The following is a 21,233-nucleotide window of genomic DNA, read 5'->3' as shown; positions in this document are numbered from 1 at the left end:
AACTTCAAAAGGTCATATCTCACTCATCCGAACTCGAAACTTAGCAAACTCGGTGGCGTTGGAAAGATAATTCAAAGATCTTTCCTAAGGTACCTGGTAGCACACGTAACACACCCTGATCTAGGAGTTATGGTCGTTTGAAGTTGACCCAAAACTCATACTTAGCTTAACTTGCAAAATTTCAGATTTTGCTATTTCTAATTTAGTTCTTTTTCGAACTCAAGGTGCTACATCTAGTGAACTTAACACTTAAGAAATTTTAATTCCTCGGTAAAATCCTACTCACAACGAAGGATGGTTCAAGTCTTAGCTCAAAAATTTTCTGGGGTGTTACACATACATTAGAACTCATTGCATTGCTAATTAATGTGTAGAAATATATGGTATTGCATATTAATACACTCCTCAATACGCAATAGAAGAGTCTTTGAAGCATAAGTTCAAATAACAAATTTTCGAAATTGTTACTAGTTTTAATGAGTGATGTTTTTAAAAAATTAGTGTATTATTGAGAAGTTCATATCTTGAATTTGAGGATATATTTGTGCCGATTTGAAGTGAATTTGATGGATTTTTCAAAGAAAATTTAAAGGCGAAAGTTGAAGAATTTATTGAAACTGCCTAGTGACGGTATGTGTTGATACAATTAGGTTGAGCAAATAGATACAATTGATATAAAGCGAAAAGATACAAAACAAACAGATACAACACTATGAATCGTAATTACACAAACTATCACTATATCTGATAATTAGACCTCAAACTATCATTGTTGCTAACTTTTAAATATTTTCAAGACTACAACATTTCTTGGCCCAATTTATATTCTTAGCCCAAAACAACCTCAACATTGGGCCTAGTTTGACTTTTCTTTCATCAGCCCAAAAGCTCCCCAATTGTCTGCGGTCTCCGATCAAACTACCAAGGCAAAAACCCTGTGAGTTAAACTCCCTCTTCGTGGCCTTTCTTCTTCCCTACACACATGGCTTCATCGCCACCATTTCTACTTCCATCTCTGTCATAAACCCATTTTTCTTCTCTTACACATGCATACAATATTGATAGATGGACGTAAGAAGATTGAAAATTCCCAAAACCATAGCTATATTTTCACATATCAAACGCCCTTTAACTTGTGTGATTTATACTGCTTCTTCAGATCAAATCAGTGAACCATTACAGAAAGCGCAGTCAAATAAGCCTAACCCCATCTCAGAAAAGAAACAGAAAAACGGATTAGATTTGAATTTGCGGAAGTGGGTTGTTTCAGTTCTTTCAAACCCACCTGTAGATTCGTTAAAGATTAAAGATTTACTGACCCTTTTGACTCCTCAGCAGTTTGATGCTATTTTCTTGGAAATTTATTCGTCTTTGAAACCATTGAATGTTTTGAAATTCTTTCACGTAGCGTCTGGTACTTGTGGTTTTAGTTTTAGTGTTAGATCTTATTGTACTTTGCTTCGTTTGCTTGTTGCTTCGAATCATGATGTTCCAGCTAGGTTGCTTTTGATTAGGTTAATTGATGGGAAACTACCTGCATTGTTTGATACTTCACAACAAAAGCATGTAGAGGTTGCTGTTTCGTTGGCGGAGTTGAGTGGTGTGTCGGATTTTGGTGTTGCTGTTAGGACTTTTGATCTTTTGCTTCATTTGTGTTGTACTCAATTCAAAAATGTCGGTTTTGATGCTGCATTGGATGTGTTCAGGTCGTTGGCAAGTAGGGGGGTGTATCCTTCTTTGAAAACTTGCAACTTTCTGTTGAGTTCTCTTGTGAAAGAGAATGAGCTTTGGAAGAGTTATGAGGTTTTTGGGATTCTGAAGGATGGTGTTGAACCAGATGTTTACTTGTTTAGCACCGCGATCAATGCGTTCTGTAAAGGGGGGGAGGTGGAGGAGGCAAAGGAGTTATTTCGGAAGATGGAAAACATGGGTATTGTGCCAAATGTTGTCACTTATAATAACCTTATTCACGGTCTTTGCAAGAATTGTAATTTAGAAGATGCATTCCTTCTGAAGGAAGAAATGATATTAAATGGTGTAAACCCAAGTATTGTCACGTATAGCATGCTTATTAATTGTCTGATGAAACTTGAGAAATTTGATGAAGCTGATTGTGTGTTGAAAGAAATGTCAAACAAGGGGATTGTTCCGAACGATGTGTTGTATAATACCATCATTAATGGTTATTGCTCAGCAGGAGATATTCAGAAAGCTCTAAAGGTAAGGAATGAAATGCTAACAAAAGGAATTCTCCCCAACTCAGCTACTTACAATTCACTGATCAAAGGTTTCTGCAAGGTAAATCAAGCTAGTCAAGCTGAAGAATTCTTAAAAGAGATGTTATTACATGGATTGGGTGTAAATCCTGGTTCATTCAGTAATGTTATCCTTGTACTGTGCATGAATTCTAGGTTTGTTGCTGCACTACGGTTTGTTAAGGAAATGATATTAAGGCATTTGAGGCCAAATGATGGGTTGCTGACCACATTAATTAGTGGGCTTTGCAAGGAAGGAAAGCATTCAGAGGCAGTTGAGCTCTGGCATAAGCTACTAATGAAAGGGCTCACTGCCAATACAGTGACCTCAAATGCTCTAATTCACGGTCTTTGTGAAGCTGGTAACATACAAGAGGCTGTTCGGCTGTTGAAAACAATGCTAGAAAGTGGTGTTAAAATAGATAGCATGACTTATAACACTCTTATATGTGCATTTTGCAAAGAAGGAAACTTGGATGGCGCCTTTATGTTGAGAGAAGAAATGGTGAAGCAAGGAATCGCGCCTGATGTTTCAACTTACAATGTGCTGCTACATGGGCTTGGTGAGAAGGGTAAAATAGATGAAGCTCTGTTGCTCTGGGATGAATGTCGAAGCAAGGGACTTGTCTGCGATATTTATACCTATGGGGCCTTAATTAATGGTTTGTGCAAAGCTGACCAACTTGAAAAGGGCAGGGACCTTTTCCATGAGATGCTCAGACAAGGCTTAGTCCCAAATTTAATTGTTTATAACACTCTTATTGGAGCTTTTTGTAGAAATGGAAATGTGAAAGAAGCCCTTAAACTTCGTGATGACATTAGAAGCAGAGGCATTCTACCAAATGTTGTCACTTATTCCTCTCTTATACATGGCATGAGCAAAATCGGGCTTATTGAAGATGCTGAGAACCTTATTGATGGGATGCGTAAGGAGGGAGTTCTACCTGATGTTGTTTGTTATACTGCATTGATAGGTGGATATTGTAAGTTAGGTCAGATGGATAAAGTGAGGAGCATTTTGCAGGAAATGTCATCACACAATATACAGCCTAATAAAATAACTTATACAGTCATTATTGATGGGTATTGTCAAGCTGGTAAAGTTAAAGAAGCTAAGGAGTATTTCGCCGAGATGGTACAGAAGGGAAATACTCCTGATTCGGTCACCTATAACGTTTTGACAAAGGGGCTTTTAAAGGAAGGGGAAATAGAAGAAGCCTTTTCACTTTTAGATCATATTTCCCATACAGGAGTTGATTTAGATGAAGTTACATATACTTCTTTAGTGAATTTACTTCCCCAGAGATCAGCAAGTGCAAACCAAGAATGAACTGACCTGGCACAAAGTTCACACTCATCTGGTTGGACTTTTTGCTACCTCACGTTTTTAACGCAACACAGCTATATACTTGCTTGAGTACAGTTGGACATTTGAAAAGCACGTATATCTGCCTGATTTTCTAATGACACAATGGAGTCAAGGCAAAGTCTGCACATTGGGTTAGATTATCATCTTTGAAACTTAATGATTCTTCTCATTATAGCCTGTTTTTGCTGATTCCTTCATGTTTTTGGAAAAAAAGGGTTGCATCAAAATGCTAAAACTCTTATATGTGATTTCTAAGAGATAGGGGCGTCATCCTAGTATTGGAGATTGAAATAATAGGTGCTTGCATTATCATCTTCAACCAGTTTCAGCATGTTGCCACAACCATCTGTTGTTGCTTTTTTGAACTTCTTGTGTCATCTTCTTGCATTGCCTTCAGTATTTATCTTTGATCGTATGATTTTACTTTTTCAATATACATTAGACAACCATGTCTCTTTATCTTTTTCATGTTTTCTTTCTGATCCATTTATCTGGGTAGTGATTTAGTGCTCTTGCATTGTCCTCAATATTAAGCAGTTGTCTTGGAACTTCAATGCTGATAGATTTGTGTCACACCTCAAACCAGCATATACATATAATATCATGCCATGCAATATTTTCCTCGTCCGTGGTCAGCCTTGACATGTAAAACGATGGCCAAATTAATAATTTGTGCGTCATATAGTCTTTTAAAGTTGTATGAGTTTTGATGGGGCTTTACAATTTGTTTCACAGTTCCAGTACCTGTCCTAAAAAGTCCCATTGTTTCATATTCTCGTGACTGATCTGTATTATACTTTCTCTTGAAATTTCTCATTGTCTATATCACTCTCATTCCCTCTTGGAGCTAACATGTACTGAATTTTCTTTTTTTGCCTTTTCTTTTGATTTCTAGAAACTGGTTCGTTATTGTGGGTCCAGATTTCTTCCTTGTGCTTTGAGTTAGTTGCAAATGCTGGGAAGATCAAGGATCCAAGCAGCTGGTGGATGGTTTTATGGTAATGTTTGTATGGTTGTCTAATACATGTAGTGTATTTTTTTCTGTGGCACCTCCTTAATTGTGTTTGTTTCTGTCATATGTTTTAGCTTTTCCTTACTGTTCTAGGAAAAGAATGACTTTCTAATTGAACCGATTTTCTAACAGTTCCTCCTCGTTTATGGAGCCAGTTTAACCCATTCAAGAATTAAGCTAAATAAACAGGAAACGTTCCATGTTTTATATTCTTAAACTATTTGTAGCTTGGACAAATTTTTGCTGGATTGGAAATTCCTGATAGATTATGTGCAATAGATTATGTTCCTTTTGGCTTTTTATTGGAAAGAAAGAAGATGTCCTTAAATTACTAAAATTCTGCTTTTTCACTTTGAGAAATTGACCAAAGACCAAATTGCTTAGAGAAAAGTTGGTTTTCTTAGATATGCAAACAAATTAGATGAAGGACGTGATAGGAAAGCACACCTCGACTAATTCCACAGGATACTTGCCACCTCCCACCAGCAACAAGTACCTGGTAACTTTGTTCACCAAGGCTAGGACAGATGGGAAGAATCACCTATTTATTTTTTTTTGTCTCCACTGAGAATTGAACTTGAGACCGCATGGTTTTCAACCACTTCATTGACCACTAGGCCACAACCTTGGGATTTGGGTGCTCTTAATTAATATAAGGAGTTTTAGGAGTTGGGAACTTATTTTGCAGCTCCATAAATGGAAGCACATAGCTTTAAACAGGGGTGAAGATGGTATATATTAGGTTTTGAAAGGAAGGTAGTGTCAGCTTATAGGTTCTGTTCCAGATGCTGTGAATACCCAAGATGGATAAGGATTCTTGAGCTCTTTTCATCTATCATTTATATACTGGTATGGAAAAGGTCAACTTATGAAATTAAGGACAAATTGAATGTGGTGGCATATAATTTTCAAAATATAGGACATTCTAAAATTGTAGCCAACTATATTTTGCTTTCAATTATTTCCATATAGTTGATTTGCAAGGGATCGCGAGTCTTTTTTCGTTTAACTGTAAATCCTTAGTTTTTTTAAAAAACATCATTAAGATTCATAAGAGGTTTAAAATTGAAAGCTACTCGTGTTGGTGGAAGGTAGCAGATACCCTGTGGAATTAGTTGAAGTGCGTGGAAGCAGATCTGAACACCACGGTAATAAAAAAAAATTGAGAGCTACAGATTCCATATAAAGAACAACAAAGAATTTGAAAGCTACAGTATCGTCCCTTATAGATGACAATTTTTTTCAGCAGAACTCCTTTATTTTCTAATATTGAATTTTAGTTAAATTACTTGGACTAAGTAGTTCTTAAGCACCACTACTGGACATCTAGAGCACCACACAAGATAGCCGTCTTCACTTGGTTGTGTTTGCAAGGGGAATTATCTTGATAGCAGATAACTTAAGAAGGAGAAGATGCATTGTTGTGTGTTAGTGGTGCATGTGCAAGAAGCACGGAGAGGATGAGGACCTCCTTTTATTGCATGGTAATTTTGCATTAGAACTATTTATTGATGTATGCAACATTCTGCATCTTATGGGCGCTTCCTAGAACAGTAGCCAAGACAATGGTGAGGCAGAGATTAACAGAGTGGAAGTCAGCCCCTTTCTGTTTTCTTGTCTCAGGAAGCAAGAAAGCGCAGAACCTTTATAGGGATCAAGAACCGATGTTGAGTGTCAAATGTTCTCTTTGTGATTTTCTTACAAGGATCTATATACAATACACATAAAAGGATTTCTCTCCAAAAAAGAGAAGACTGCCCCTTGCTTTCTTTTGCTTTTTGGCGTAAAATGGAAATGCCAACTTGCTGAGGGTTGGCTAGATTTTCGGGAGTCCTAGTATTATGATACCTTTATAAACTTATCATACTATCATGGTGAAGTATCAATGAATTCTCTAATTATCAGGAAAAAAAAAGATATAAAGGTTATGCAATTGAATGAAAGACTTCTGTGTATCCACTTTGACTAAAAGTGATATTTGATTTTGATTTGTAGACTAATAAAAATTTAGAAGTAGTGCAACCATGATCTCATGGTCTGAAAGTAAAGATAGGTCTATCAAATTGAAACTCAATGGAGATTTGCACTCAAAATTTCATTGAAAAACATAACCCACAATTTTCTCTTGATAATTGTTTTTCGTGTGTTGTCTTCACATCCTTGTTGATTGGTATTGGAAGGAAAATAACTAGTTTTTTTTTTCTTTTTTCCATAGGTTTGTATATTCCTCAAGCACTGCTTCTGATATACTTTTGTTTGTAGTGGAAGTTATTTTTTAAAATAGTTTTTCTTACTTAGACAAGCAACTACCTAAATCTCTAGATGTCCTGTTGTCAATTGTCATAGGTTGAAAACACATTGTGTGATCTGATCCTAATGCCTCAAACTTCTCCTGCCACAGGATAGCAGATAAGTCCAAGATTGCGCTGGCCCCCTAACAGTGACCTTTGGTTGCTCTAACCAACTCCATGCCCTTGTATGATGGAGCAGACTGTACTTGGAACTGCACTTGAAAAGCCAAAACCTACTTCAGCCACGGGGAGTGTTCGTGCAGATAAGACAATAATGGTAGGGCCACCTTGGCCTAGGACCATCTTGTGGAGAGCATCAAATGGTACTATAAATTCGTTCAGTTAAATCAAAGAAGTGTGCTGTTTTAGTCACCTAAGAGATTGCTTCGTGTATGTTCTGCACATCATCTGCTATAGATGTCTGCTTCTGTTCGTTCACAATTGCTTCTCGGTTCTTCCACAGCTATAGGTAATGCATTTCGTATGTAGGTGTCCATTAGTTCCTCACTTTGTATTTTCGTGTTTTCTGTTGACCAACCATCCCATCTTGCTGCTCTTGTGGTTCTTTTCAATTACATTAAGAGTAATTTCTTATATATAAGCTTGAGGAAGTTTAAATATTTGTCCTGATACCATGAGAGGATGTCACTTTTTGCAGGCTCTCAACACATGATGCATCAGTAGTGTAATCACTGAAGCAATTTAGTCAGGATTGCCATGTTACTTATGTGTTGAAGGGAGCATGACATGAACCGGGGTAGTCGCAGCAGGAGAAGTACCCCTAAACCCCTGAGATCACTCAATCCCGACCTGTCAATCTCTTGTCATTACTATCTGGTGCGCGAAGGGCTACTCATGCTTCCCAGACATCACACATTCTCAGGTTGAGTCAACAGCTCCCTAGAAAGTGAAATAGGTTCAAGGGAGGGTTGTAAATAGGCTGAAGTGGGAGCGCAGAACAGTTTCATTGATGATCTTGATTTTCGTGGTTTTAGTTGAGGTGTACAAAAACTGGCTCGAACACCACTAATAAAAAAAAATGTTTACACTTCAATGATAATACTTCTGTTTTCTAGGAACTGTTTATCCCTTTAAAATTTTATATGCTCAAAAAATATTTTTTTTAAATGTATTTTTTTAATGTCACATGATTGGACATTAGATGAGTTCATCTTGGATGTTCAATGCCTATGGCTCAAACAGGTCAAAATCAGACATCATTTTTACATCTCAAGTCCGTTTATATCAAATATATATTTTATATAAAATACAAGGTCAATGTCACATATAAATATATATATAATCCTCAAATTAAAATTTTATAATTATAATTCCAACATAACTAATTTCAACCGAACGACCTCTTAACATATTCTGTATAAAACATTAAATATGTACTTTGTAAAAAACAAAAAAGAGTTACAAAGAATGAAAGAACTCCCAAAGCCTCTTAAGAACAAAAAGCCCTTATTACACAACTTTCTTGTGATACATATCACAAAATCTAAAACAAAATTTTAATTTATACAATCGAACGTAACGTAGCATAACAGAAGTTTTAAAACAACGATAAAAAACACCCTATAGATTATAGTTTCAAACTTTTGAAACTAATGCTCCCATCTTCATGTACGATTTTTTCATCCAGAATGCTTTATATATCGAGTTGTTTAAACTAAAATGGAGCAGTAGCAATGTCTCTAGTTTCTGGATTAATCCTTAAAGGATTTGATAAACTCTCTAATTCCTCAGCATATTCCATTATAACATCATCTTCTTTGTCATGTACACATTGAGAAACTGGTTCTAATCCCTATTAAACACAAAATTAAAATAAAAGGTTAGACAATTATACAAAAATGACATGATAATATAAAATTATTTATATTTCACCAATGCATACAAGCTAAGCTAAACTCATACTTTCTGTCTCAGTTAATGTAACACACTTTTAATTTTTAATAATATGTCCAAACACAAAATATCACCATTCTAAAATTAAAACAACCCTTAAAAAAACATTTCACACATAAATTCCAAAAAATTATTTAAGACAAAAATTTCAAGATATTTCTTCTTTCTTACGACTCTACACCTAATAAAAGAAATTCACATAAATTTACTGTTCACCAACTTTATATCAACCAATAGATACGATCAGATTTAGAATTTAAATTTTATAAATTTAATTTTTTTAAATGTTAATTTTCATTATATCTTAAAAATCTGAATTCATATCTATTATTTATCATACTTTTACTGAATTTTTAAACATAAATTATATTTAAAAAATTATGACTTTAATTAAATCCGTATTTATAATGATAGGTCCAACACAGTTACACAAAGGTGGTACAGCTAATTAATTAATTTCACCGGGGCAATTCAATTGCGCCATGCAACTATACACTACGTACAATAAATAAAGACCCTTAATTAATTTGCATAATCGACTACCACTAATTATGGGAAAATAAAAATAGTACACGTAAACCAAAGTTAGGTATTCATGAATATTAAAATTCTTTCACTTTTTTTAATAAATAAATTTATTAATTACCTTTTCATCACGTAACCAACTAATATACTTCTTGTTATTATTTTTTTACACGTAGTTAGTTTTAAAAAGAGTTATTTTGCAACAATTTTTTGTTAGTAATTAAAGACTTGAGATTTTAGAAAATAATTACCTCAGTGAAAATTCTCATAGCTTCTTCTAAACCTCTTGTATTAATTACGTAAAGTGCCGCATCCTGCAATTCAAAAAAAAAAAAAACCATTAATTAAGACTTAATTTAAAATAAATAAATAAATATATATATATATATAAAGGTGATAAAAATGAAAGTAAAATTTATCAATTTTGTATTGAAAAGAAGAAAATGAAACTATATAAGTCGAAGGGTGATTAGTTGAACGTAAGAATAATTAAATTTGAGGGGGGAAACTATGTTAAGCCTATCAAAGGGTGATCGATTCAACATCCTTTTCTTTATAATATACTTATATTTGATCAAATATTACAATACATATATTATTAATTCTTTAAAAAAATTCTTAATTTGTCCGCTATTATATTAAAGAAAAACGAAAATTAACATATAATTAACACCCTTAGGCAAAAACTTATTAAATTAAATATTTATATTAAATTTTGAATATCGTTAACGAAATATATAGAAGGAAAGAGAATAACTTACTCTAGCAAACTGAATTTGGTTGAGATTAAGAGTTCTAGGCTCATTCTCAATTGATGATGTTCTGTTTAATGGAACCATTGATGAACCTCCCATTTTGTAATTTTTGCTCTATTTGATTTGTTTCCAAACAGAAATATATATAATATGGTTGAATAATATTGTTTGTCCACAAAAAATAATATTCCAAACTTTATTTTTTTTCGAAAGATTTGATATTCTTATAGCTTTTCATGGTATCCATAGACACCTTTATATAGTACTAGTAAGTTTTCATACAAGCCGCCAAAGGGGGGGTGGGGTGGGGGGTTGGTGGGGGGCGGTGGAATAATTATAGTTAAGAAAAAGAAAACACATTGATTCGTAAAATCTATAGAAAATGATGTTTTTATATTAATGAGGCTTCTAGTTTGTCATTGTTACATAAGTTCCCCCTATACAATCTTAAATTACAACAACTTCCAGTATTTTATATATATATATATATATATATATATATATATATATATATATATATATATTAGGAGTATTCTTTTCATTTCAATTTTGTCTGTTTTATTTTACACAAAGTTTAAAAAAGTAAAAAAAGATATCTAGAATGTGTCAAAATTATTCTTTAATTTTGTGGTCTTAAGCATGTGAAAAGTTAAAACTAAAGAGCTGACAAAAAAGAAAAGAGACATTCTTTTTAAAATGAACTGAAACAGAAAAAATATGAACTATAAAATGATAGATGCGTGACAGTGGGGGTTGGATGGGTTGGGAGGGTGAAGAGGCAAAAGAGGGGAAGAAGATAATTAATATGAAATGTTAACGTGAATCTTACTTAGTTACGTGCATATTGAACATCCTAATTAATATATTTTGACACAAATTTAAAATGAGACATGGAGAATCATTCTAATTGAGTTGCTTCAATTTATTGTAGCATTATTTTTTATTATTTCAAAAATGAATTATTTATTATTTATTAAAAAATAATTTTTCATTCGAGATACTTAAAGCCACATAAATCTCTCTATGTTTTAATTTTTATGTTCAATCAAATACCAAGTTAAAATAAAAAAGTATCTTTTTAGGTAAAATCCACTTCGAAGTGGTAGTGCATATCTACGTAAAAACATGGGACGTTAGCATAATTTCTGAAACAAGAAGGTAAAATTTGAAGTTCTACAAACTAAGAGGGATCACCTATAAAATAAAAATTAAAAAATTAAAAAAATAAAAATAAATGAATCATATTTTTTTATTAATATTTTTATAATAAAAAATATATGAGGCTTGGATAAATTAGAACACCACAAAGTGCAACGTGGCAAAAACAAATCTTCCACATTTTAGGCTACGTGGAATTTCATGACGGATAATATTGGACACGTGTATGCTATATTTATTCACCTAATCATATGTTCAGTTATAGAAAGTTCTATAAATAAAATCAAATTGTTATTCAGGTCTCAGTTTATATTACTTATTTTTCTTTTCAGTCCATCTCAAAAATGAAATAAAATGATTTATAATCATATAATCATAAAAATATCTAACTCTTATTTTAAATCACAAATTTCAAAAGTCTTCATTTTTTTTTTATTCTGTATAAAGTCAAACTAACTCGTATAAAAGGAGACAAAAAAAATATTATTTTCTAAATAGTCGAAATATAAGAAGTGCTTACGTGTCAATTGCAATTTACAACCAATAACATAACTACACGAATGTTAAACCTTAATTGGACAACATGGACGGACAAGATCTGATAGTGGACACGTGTTGGATGTGTAATAAAGTTTGTTTTAATTTTTTTGAGATTGATTTTTATGTTCGTAAAATATTAGTACAAGGTTGGTAGATTTCATAAATTATGTAGCGTCACGATTGACAATTAGGTTAGACAAAAGACTTAGAAAAATGAGTTGAATCGTTATCGATATCACACCATCTCACATGCATTTAGATTAGATTGACTTAGAAAGATGATTTAAATCGTTATCAATATCATATGCGACTATTGATAAGGATGTATTTCATCTGTCTCCGTTTATGAAATATTTTTTTCTTTTTTAAATTTCGTGTTAACGTTAAACTAAGATGAGACGAAAGGAATAATATCGGTTAATTTGGTGGAAGGAAGAAATTTTAGTTCTATTGTTTGGTAGAATTTTAGTTTGACCCGATTCGATGTGACAATTGACAAACAATTATTGGCAGTGATTAATTTTCTTTTTTCAAAACCTATTTATTATATTATAGAATAACAAGGAAGACGTATGATTTTTCAGACCTAACATGTTTACGTGATATGTTTTAGTACTAAAACTTGTAATATTTTTACTTCATGTGTTTGGTTATTTTGGGTTGTTATTAAGGTTTTATATAGATGGCTAGTGCACGCAAACAAATTCAATGTTTAAAATTTATGAATTTTAATATTTGATATTGACGAACATGTTTTTCAAAAAATATATAGTTTCCTTGATGAGCTGAGATTAACAATGAGAAGTTCAAATAAATCTAACCCTAGATCTCAAACAATCATTTTTTATGGTGGATAGTATGACAACAATGACGACAACAACATAAGTCATAATATCCACTATGATCCGGCTAGTGACCAAAGCCGAGTCAATTCATATTAAAATCAGAAGAGGGAATTCAATGTCAATTGCCATCTCCTTGGCACACGTGACATTTATCACCTCTACCACGTCCTCCTTAACGTCCCTTGTTATCTCGTAGGGTCTAGAAAAGGTGGGGTATATGCAGACCTAACCCTGCCTTGTTGTGATAGAGAAGTTCCCGATAGACCCTCATGAAATACAAATCTAGAGTTAAATGGATGCAACTAGGTGACTCAAATACTGAATATTTTTCTGTTGTGTTGAAAGAAAGCAAACTGTAGAGCTTTACCTAAATGGAGTTCAGTTGACTGATCCTAGAGTTATTAGAGAAGAGATTCTACAATTCTATAAAATTTTGAAGGCCCAATATATTATATTACAACTTGTGGGGGATTTGGGGAGGGTGAGGTGTACGCACTAACACAGACCTTACTCCTACTTCATGTCGTAGAGAAAATATCTCCGATAGAACCTCGGCTCAAGATATGCTATGCAGTGGTTTGCTAGAATATACAGACAGAATACAACTGGTGCAAAATGTATAGTTATGTATCTAGGACTATTACAACATCATACCAAGTGATATTCCACAAGTGAGGTCTGGAGAAGGTAGAATGTACACAACCTTACCACTACCTCATGGAGGTAGAGAGGCTGTTTCTGAAAGACGCACAGCTCAAGTGCCGGATCTAGAGCACACAAATCTAAAAATCACAGATTACAGAAACTGATTTTAGTCTGCATACACTTAATCAGCCTCTCTACTGATCTCAATTATTTGGCATACCTGCTAAAACCTTCCCAAGCTAAGGATGTGTAGAAGTTACATGTATCCTTGAAGTGATTGTTATCAAGAAAGATATAGAATGTGTTCTCTCAAGTCCATAGGAAGATTAAACCTAAGCAATTTGAAGTTATGGATCAGGTGGACAACAATTTTGAAAAAACTTTGGTTCAATCACAGGCCAACTGGTAGGAACACACTTAGAAGTGGAAGAGTTCTGGTGCAGATACAATACATTACCAGAGTTCGGAAACATGATAGCCTGAGGCGAAATTCACAATATGGCAGCATCTTCATAGAAGTATAGACTGCAAATGAACTTATCAAGAGATGTATGAATACAGGTTAGCTCATGTCAAACTCATGACGAGTGAGAAGAGCATCCATTTGTGGAATGTGCATCTGCTAAAAGGCCTAAGTACTACGATACTTACAAAGACAACTTAACACAACAAACTACCTGGGAGGCTGGGACATGGAGTGGTCTATCAAGGACTAGAAAGAAACTCAAATGGCACGCAGATGTCAGATCCTTAGAATCTTAGCATTATATGTATCCATGTAGATCAGAGATTTCACAACCATATGACATAACCCACCCAAATATGCGGGGTGAGAATCAAGTCTATCAGAATCAAACAGAATTCGAAACCAAGAGAAAAGTTGTACCTTCGTATTCTTTCTTGTTACAAAAGATTAAAATCATGCATGGATAAATGGAGATAGAAGCACCTTAGGTTCAGGAGTAGAGATTTTGTTGATGAATCAAGTTCCAACAATGTTTTTGGTTAAAAGAAAGATGACAAACTTACCTGAACACCTGAAAGGAAAATTGGATTAAACATCATGACTGTAATGCATTTATGACCATTCAAGGAAGGTGTCAGTTACTAAACTCAGAGCACTAGTTGGCTTTATAGCTGAGATGAAATGAAGATGAAAAGGTGTTCCACTTGAATTAAATTGAAGTTGGTTTAGCAATATCTTAAAGACAATAAATTGATACAATTCCCATAATGAATTGAACCATAACATCTCCACATGTGAAAAGCAAATGAAAGCCAAACTAAACCCAGAACAGAAGGCTCCATGCGTTTTCTTAGAAAAATCTGCCTTTTCAACATTTGACACACGGGTAAAAGAAAAAAAGGGGTTTCCCAGTATAACTGACAAGGCGTCGTTAGTGCATCCATCAACCCCAAGAGTCACCTCAGCCTTGACAAGTATGAAGGAGCCACCACAAAGAGCAAATATGCTCAAATACAGCTTTCTTTGCTCTCCCAGTATAACTGACAAGGCGTCGTTAGTGCATCCATCAACCCCAAGAGTCACCTCAGCCTTGACAAGTATGAAGGAGCCACCACAAAGAGCAAATATGCTCGAATAAAACTTTCTTTGCTCTCCCAGTACAACTGACAAGGCGTCGTCAGTGCATCCATCAACCCCAAAGGTCACCTCAGCCTTGACAAGTAAGAAGGAACCATCACAAAGAGCAAATATGCTCAAATAAAACTTTCGTTGCTGCACCCCTGAAGACAAGTTAACAAAACAAACAAGAAAATGAGACACCATGTCAAACAATCGAGAACACATCAAAGACTGCAGCGAGTACCTGCAGCCCCACTGACCATAAATTAGAGGTTTATGTAACCTCGTCATAGATGCTGCACAGTGTCTACATTGTAAGAAGATCAAATCACCTAAAATAGAAAATACAGAGAAAAGGAATCTTTTCCCCTACCCTCTAACAGCCAAGACAGGCCACATGGCTACATAAGATTACATGGTCTGACGACCAGTCACAATATTTATATCCTATATCTCATTTTTGTTGTCCACAATCGCATTTGTGTAGACAATCAGATCTAACATGAATGCTTTACCACCAAGCAGAATTGTCATCAGAAAAATGAGATCTACCTCTTTCCAGGTTTTGGGTATCGAGTCGACTCTCCTCTGGTTGCTTGTAAGAGCTAACACTGAAATTAGTCGCAGCATTATAACCCTGATCTGCGTTATTCTGAAAATTGTAAGCCTGCAGTTGACATCAATTAGTAAAGATATGAGAAACCAAAGAAAAGATAAGTTCCATTCCACACAAAAAAGAAGAACAAGGTTTCACCATGTCAGGATGATTCACTTGTTGAGTGTAACTTTCAGGGAGCATCGGGAGATGATGTTCGCCAATATCTTGAACTATGCCCAAGGAATTGCTTCCAAAACAAAGCTGCTGCATGCCAATATCGGAGTTATATGGCATACAGAAATGGCCCGGCACCAATTGTCCAGTTCCAATGGTTTCAGCAGGGTGATTTAAAGGGATATCAAGATCATTGAGCTCCATATAGGCAGCGTCTTGTGGAGCTTCTTGTGGCAGGATCACGGGGTTAAGACTATAATTAGCTCCACTACTTGCAGTGAGATCAGGTTCCAGCTGCCCTACTCTTGCCCAGAATTCGATGTCTCCAAGGCCGTCAAATATATCATTCCCATCAGTAAAAGCAGTAGGTGGAGCATTTACATCTTGGTGAAAGTTCTCTAGCTTCTGCTAAAGGAGGAATCTTAATCAATAATCATATAATTAAACAAGTTCCAAACATACAATAAATGTCATACGATTAGCTATGGTATAATATCTTGAAGTAAAAAGCAAGCAACTGAAACAAAACAGGCAATAAAACTATAGTTCCTAAACCCTCTGATAAAGCCATTTAATAGATGAGTTTTGACTACAGGCAGAACCTTGTTGAAAACCCTTAACCTCTTGTCATTTAACTTAAAAGCAGCCATACCAAGAATAGTCCAAACAGTATCAAGCTGTTGATATTGTCACAAACCAATCACTAACAACAAGCAAACTTCCATTTAACTGTACTTAGTCAAGCTCTGATTTAAAGCAAAACGGAGAGAAGAAACTAATGCAAACAGTAGAATAGACAACAAGGGAAGACTTAGCAAAATATTAGGAGGTGTATGTCCATGAAATTTTCACCTTTTTCCGGAGTTAAACGCCCACTAAAATGACATTCTATGACAAACATGCATTTGAATGTTAAAGCTCATCTCAATAGATTTATAAACACTACAGCATACGCACCTGATTAGTCTCATTACCACCAGAAAGCAAGGAAGTATCTTCTGTGAATTGGGTAAATAGACCAATCATCTCGTCATCTAGCTCATCAAGAGCCATCTCATTAGTACACATCTGATCATTAGATGGACCTGGACCAGGGTTGACCAGGCTGGTATCTACTGAACAACTCTGTTTCTTAGGCAGTATAGGCAGAGCAGAAAAAATATTGGACGATATCGCTTTTAGCTGATCTGAAGGCATCCAATTGATAGAAGATACATTGGACAGCTTCGGTTCACTAGGTAACTCCTCATCATCTGGTTCATCCAAAGGCAGTTCTTGAACAGAAGGCTGAATAGGAGATGGACTCAGTTCACTTGAAGGCCAGACAGATGTGCTTCCTGGGCCAACCACTCTGGTTGCATTTGAGTCGCTGGGTTTATCAGGCCTACCAGGTGGAGCTGGAAAAACATCTGAAGTACAAGGTTCAGCAGGAATCTTGTCATCTTCCCAATCTTCCTCCTTAAAAGGTGCTCCGTACTGTGCACCATTTTTTGGACCTGGCCCACTCTTCTGGAATACTTTACAAAGCACATATGAATCCTACAAAAACAGGTATTTTGATGAATGATAAGATTGGCTAACAATAAAACCATAGAATTTAAGGAACAAGAGATATCAATGTCTTTTTTTATGAAGTTGAAAAATTGATGACGAAAACAAAATGCTTGATGTAGGGACAATCTACAAACAAGGAACACAATATGCAATAGTTTTTCTGTTTATTAGATGTTTTCACCTGAGTTACACTAACTTTTCCCAATGCCAAATATATTGCTCAAGCATAGGCACCATGTGACATGACAAAACTTGAGAAAGCATCAAGAAAAAAGAAACAAAAGGTTCAAAAAAAATATGAGAATGACTTGGTAATGCTGAACTACGGACCTACCTACCAACTCATTGCTTTTTCTAATCCAAATCAATCCTGCAAGCACAGTACCATAGACATTGCAAGTCATGATCACCAAGGGAAGGATCAATGAGAAATAGATGCAATCTTTAGGAAGCTAAAGCTCTCTAAACAATGTAGGAGAGTTTGTCTCAGTACACTTCCATTCAAGGAAAATCAAAGATCTACTCACCAAGAAGAATTCAAAATTAAGAAACCCCAGAAGAGATAGTAGGGGACAACATATTAGGGAATGTCTCATCTTAATATTATCCCCACAATATTAAATTCCAAGAATGAGAAAACAACACACTTAACACGATGGTCCAGTCAAAATTCTTCACATATGGAAACTACAATAGCGCCATAAAGTTCTAATCAGGTTCTCGCGGATGGAAACTAACTAAATCCCATTTCGGTAAACCAAGTGCAAACAGAAAAAAGGGGAGAGAGAATACTCCAAGGAACTATCATTGGCTATGTGTACCTACTCTTACAAGAAAAAAGAACATAAAAAATGATAATAAGAGTTAGGTAGTAATTTAGCCAAGGTAGGATAAAAGTACCTGAGCAAATCCTGCATCAATTGATTCTTTATCTTCAAACTTGTATTCGTGAATTACCCAATCAGTTCTCTTCCCTTGCGGGGGATGACCTAGGTGAAAAACAAGTGTTTTAACTGATCCAACAATCTTTTCATCGTAAGTAACAGGCCTATCTTTCCCAGTAGTTTTCCAGTATCCAGTATCAGTAGCGCGATTCATTCTGCCTCCACTTGCATACTTTCTCTCCCTTGGGCAATAGAAGTACCACTCTAGATCTTTACTTTTATAGCAACATTTGTCTGGCAGAAGATATTAAAACATTACACAAAGTTGAAGAAAAACAAGTAGAATCCGCCCAACTTGAAAAGAAGGGTAAGCTTTTGGTGGAAGTTTGTTAAAAAAATTGATTTTGCTAAGCTTGGTTTTCCTAACAAAATAGAAATTTGAAGGAAAAGTATGCCAGAGGTAAGGGGTTCCTATATTGTTAGAAAAACCAAGCTTAGCAAAATGAAATTTTTTAACAACCTTCCCATATAAACTATAGACTGATACCTGGAAGGTCCCATGGGGAGAACTTGTAGATGTTTAGTTCTGTTATGCCTTCAAAATGAAGTTTTTTTCCCGTGATCTTTCGTTTGAGATAGTACATAATCAGCTCAACATCAGTAGGGTGAAAACGAAACCCAGGCGGAAGCCTAGCCATTGAAATGATCCAAAAAAAAGAGAACTAAATTCAAAGCAGCCCAAAAGGACACGCAGGTGAAATCTAGACTAAAAGAGCTATCTGCACAAAACACCAGAGCCTCCAAACCCACCCCTAAAACAATAAAAATCTCAACAGCTGTCAAGTCCAATGCCGAAACAATATCTTCCCTGAGCACCACAACCTTCTGCGATTCATGAAAAGGAATGCACTCCAAACAAAGAAATGATGCTTCTTGCTGGAGCCAACAGACATCTGGTGCACAATCAAAAACCTGTTATTCATGAAATCATCAGCCTCAGGTATCAAGACCTAATTATAAGAATTCAAAAGAAGCTCCACTAGATCACTGCGTGCAAAGTAGACATCTCCATAACCAACACAAATAACAAAACAATCACAGATTGACAAACACCAAATTGACAATAAAACAAATAAACAAACTTTATCTAGGAATAACTTAAGCCCTAATCGCTAAATTTGAACACCGATTCACCTGGATGAGCACAACTAAAATCAATTACAGACACATTCTCCCCATTTAAACTTCACATGGTAAAAATAGGAAGAGCCCAAAAGACAAAGAAAAGAATCGGTAGTGAGGGAAAAAAGCAGAAGAACTACACCACAGGATATCAGAAAATAACCACTGTGATCAAACCCTTAAAAAGCCCCATATACAAATTTCGAAAAAAAAAGAGAATAAAATTTGACAAAACAATCATCAAAAGAGAACAAAATCAAATCAAGAATTGCTGACGAGTAACTTACCCAGATAGGAACCAAATCGGAGAAAGCAAAAAACAGCCTAAGGGAACAGAATCGGAAGGCAGAGGAGATATATAACACAACAAAAAGGCAAAAAAGATCAAAAAATTGACTAAATTAAAATAGCAATAATCAACTTCCAATAGAATCAAATATCCTAAATATTAGACCTTGATAATAAAGCAATAGAAGTACAAAATATATCAGTTCAAGGTAACAACAAAATACACAGAAATGGGCAACACAAGAACCACCCCACCTCCCTTTACTACCCATCAATACAAGTTCTAAAAAAAACAATAAAAAGGGGGGAAAAAAAAACTTCACAAAATAACCATTAAAAGAGAACAGAATCAATTGACTAAATTACCATCACACTAATCAACCAGTAGAATCAAAAACCCCTAAATAGAGATTTCAACAATAAAACCAGTTCAAATGCAACAACAGAAACACAGAAATGGGAAAAACAATAAAGAATCGCAGTGATCAATCAATCCCTCAAACCCCACATACAAATTTCAAAAACAAAACACAATAAAAAGGAAAAAGATCATTTTTTGACTAAATAACAATCAATGGAGAACAGAATCAATTGCCTAAATTACAATCGCAGTGATCAACAAGTAGAACCCAAAAAAAAAAAAACCTAAATACACATTCCAACAATAACGACATATAGAGAAGAAAACTAAACCAGTTCAATATATCAACAAAAACACAGCAATGAGCAACACAATAAAGAATCGCAGTAATCAATCAAACCCTTCAAACCCCACATACAAATTCCCAAAAAAACACAATAAAAAGGAAAAAGATCAAATTTTTACTACATAATCATCAAAACAGAACTGAATCAAATCAAGAAAAGTCGAAAAGTAGCTTACCCAGATACGGACCGAACCGGAGAAGGCGAAAAAACGATGGTGGGGTGGTGGAGGAAGTGAAGGGGAAGGCGGAGGAGAGCTACAAGTGAATCAAAATTGCAGTGTTAGTAGGGTTTATATAGGCAGAGGGTTTTTTAAGCAAAGAGCCTTCTATGGTAATCTACAGTTTTTGATTGGTTCACTACATTCATACTCTATTGGAGGGCATTTTAGGGAAAAGAATAAACTTAATCAACATTTACATTTCTATAATTAATAAGTTTAATTATGTAATTCGCTCCGTTCATTTTTATTCGTTCAATATTTGATTTGACACCCCTTCTTTAAAAATTATATAATTATATCCTATTAACATTTGAATATTATAAATTTTAATATTTCAAAAAATTACTATAGGTAATAATAAAAATAAATTAGAAACTGAATGATAAATTTTTCTCAATTTTTTAAAGTGGGCATGAGTTTTTAGTTTGTTAAATAAGTACAAGTGAACAGATCGAGTAATTGTGTAGGTTGCGTTTCTTAAATATATGTTATTATCTTTTTGTTATTATATTTCTTTGTTTGCTTAGTATCTTGCAATTTTGTTATCATATTTACTATCATGCTTTAAATTATGATAAAATATACGTATATTTTATTCTTTTGTTACTCAATTACGAAATTATATTATATATATTACTCCTTGTAAGTTGTTTGTATTTTGCTTAAATAATTGACCCCTCCACTAATGAATTCTGATAAATGTAGAAATTATCTCTAAAATTTATTAAACC

The 21,233-nt window shown here is 34.5% G+C and overlaps 3 protein-coding genes across 3 annotated transcripts; 1 reads left to right on the top strand and 2 right to left on the bottom strand.

The window, feature by feature from the left end:
- Positions 1-897: 897 nt before the first annotated feature.
- LOC125835916 (pentatricopeptide repeat-containing protein At4g19440, chloroplastic) lies at positions 898-8,002 on the top strand. The gene is made up of 4 exons (XM_049515022.1): positions 898-3,755; positions 4,520-4,622; positions 7,038-7,396; positions 7,586-8,002. Exon 1 carries the CDS (start codon positions 1,066-1,068, stop codon positions 3,583-3,585), a length of 2,520 nt encoding a protein of 839 aa, XP_049370979.1. The 5' UTR covers positions 898-1,065; the 3' UTR covers positions 3,586-3,755; positions 4,520-4,622; positions 7,038-7,396; positions 7,586-8,002.
- Positions 8,003-13,656: 5,654 nt separating this feature from the next.
- Positions 13,657-15,289, bottom strand: LOC125835722 (uncharacterized). The gene is made up of 5 exons (XM_049514826.1): positions 15,139-15,289; positions 14,982-15,055; positions 14,432-14,858; positions 14,339-14,346; positions 13,657-13,788 (listed from the first exon to the last, which is right to left on the bottom strand). The coding sequence occupies exons 1-5, from the start codon at positions 15,155-15,157 to the stop codon at positions 13,657-13,659; spliced, it is 660 nt and encodes a 219-aa protein (XP_049370783.1). The 5' UTR covers positions 15,158-15,289.
- Positions 15,117-20,589, bottom strand: LOC125835929 (NAC domain-containing protein 82-like). Its single transcript, XM_049515038.1, has 6 exons — positions 20,458-20,589; positions 18,652-19,076; positions 18,121-18,398; positions 16,624-17,205; positions 15,649-16,071; positions 15,117-15,561 (listed from the first exon to the last, which is right to left on the bottom strand). The coding sequence occupies exons 2-6, from the start codon at positions 18,800-18,802 to the stop codon at positions 15,406-15,408; spliced, it is 1,590 nt and encodes a 529-aa protein (XP_049370995.1). The 5' UTR covers positions 18,803-19,076; positions 20,458-20,589; the 3' UTR covers positions 15,117-15,405.
- Between the last annotated feature and the right edge of the window lie 644 nt (positions 20,590-21,233).

This window comes from Solanum verrucosum, unplaced genomic scaffold (assembly GCF_900185275.1).
Source record: "Solanum verrucosum unplaced genomic scaffold, falcon-dt-bn FXZP01000128.1, whole genome shotgun sequence".
NCBI classification, from domain to species: domain Eukaryota; kingdom Viridiplantae; phylum Streptophyta; class Magnoliopsida; order Solanales; family Solanaceae; genus Solanum; species Solanum verrucosum.
This window is presented reverse-complemented; position numbering and strand designations above follow the sequence as displayed.

Excerpts from the sequence above, each read along its gene's own strand:
- LOC125835916 (XM_049515022.1), top strand. The coding sequence starts at position 1,066 with ATGGACGTAAGAAGATTGAAAATTCCCAAAACCATAGCTATATTTTCA.
- LOC125835722 (XM_049514826.1), bottom strand. Across the intron at positions 14,859-14,981 it reads TCTTACTTGTCAAGGCTGAG|GTGACTCTTGGGGTTGATGG; the intron begins GTGACCTTTGGG and ends GTCAAGGCTGAG.
- LOC125835929 (XM_049515038.1), bottom strand. The coding sequence starts at position 18,802 with ATGGCTAGGCTTCCGCCTGGGTTTCGTTTTCACCCTACTGATGTTGAG. Across the intron at positions 18,399-18,651 it reads CTCCCCATGGGACCTTCCAG|ACAAATGTTGCTATAAAAGT; the intron begins GTATCAGTCTAT and ends ATCTTCTGCCAG. Across the intron at positions 15,562-15,648 it reads AAGTGAATCATCCTGACATG|GCTTACAATTTTCAGAATAA; the intron begins GTGAAACCTTGT and ends TGTCAACTGCAG.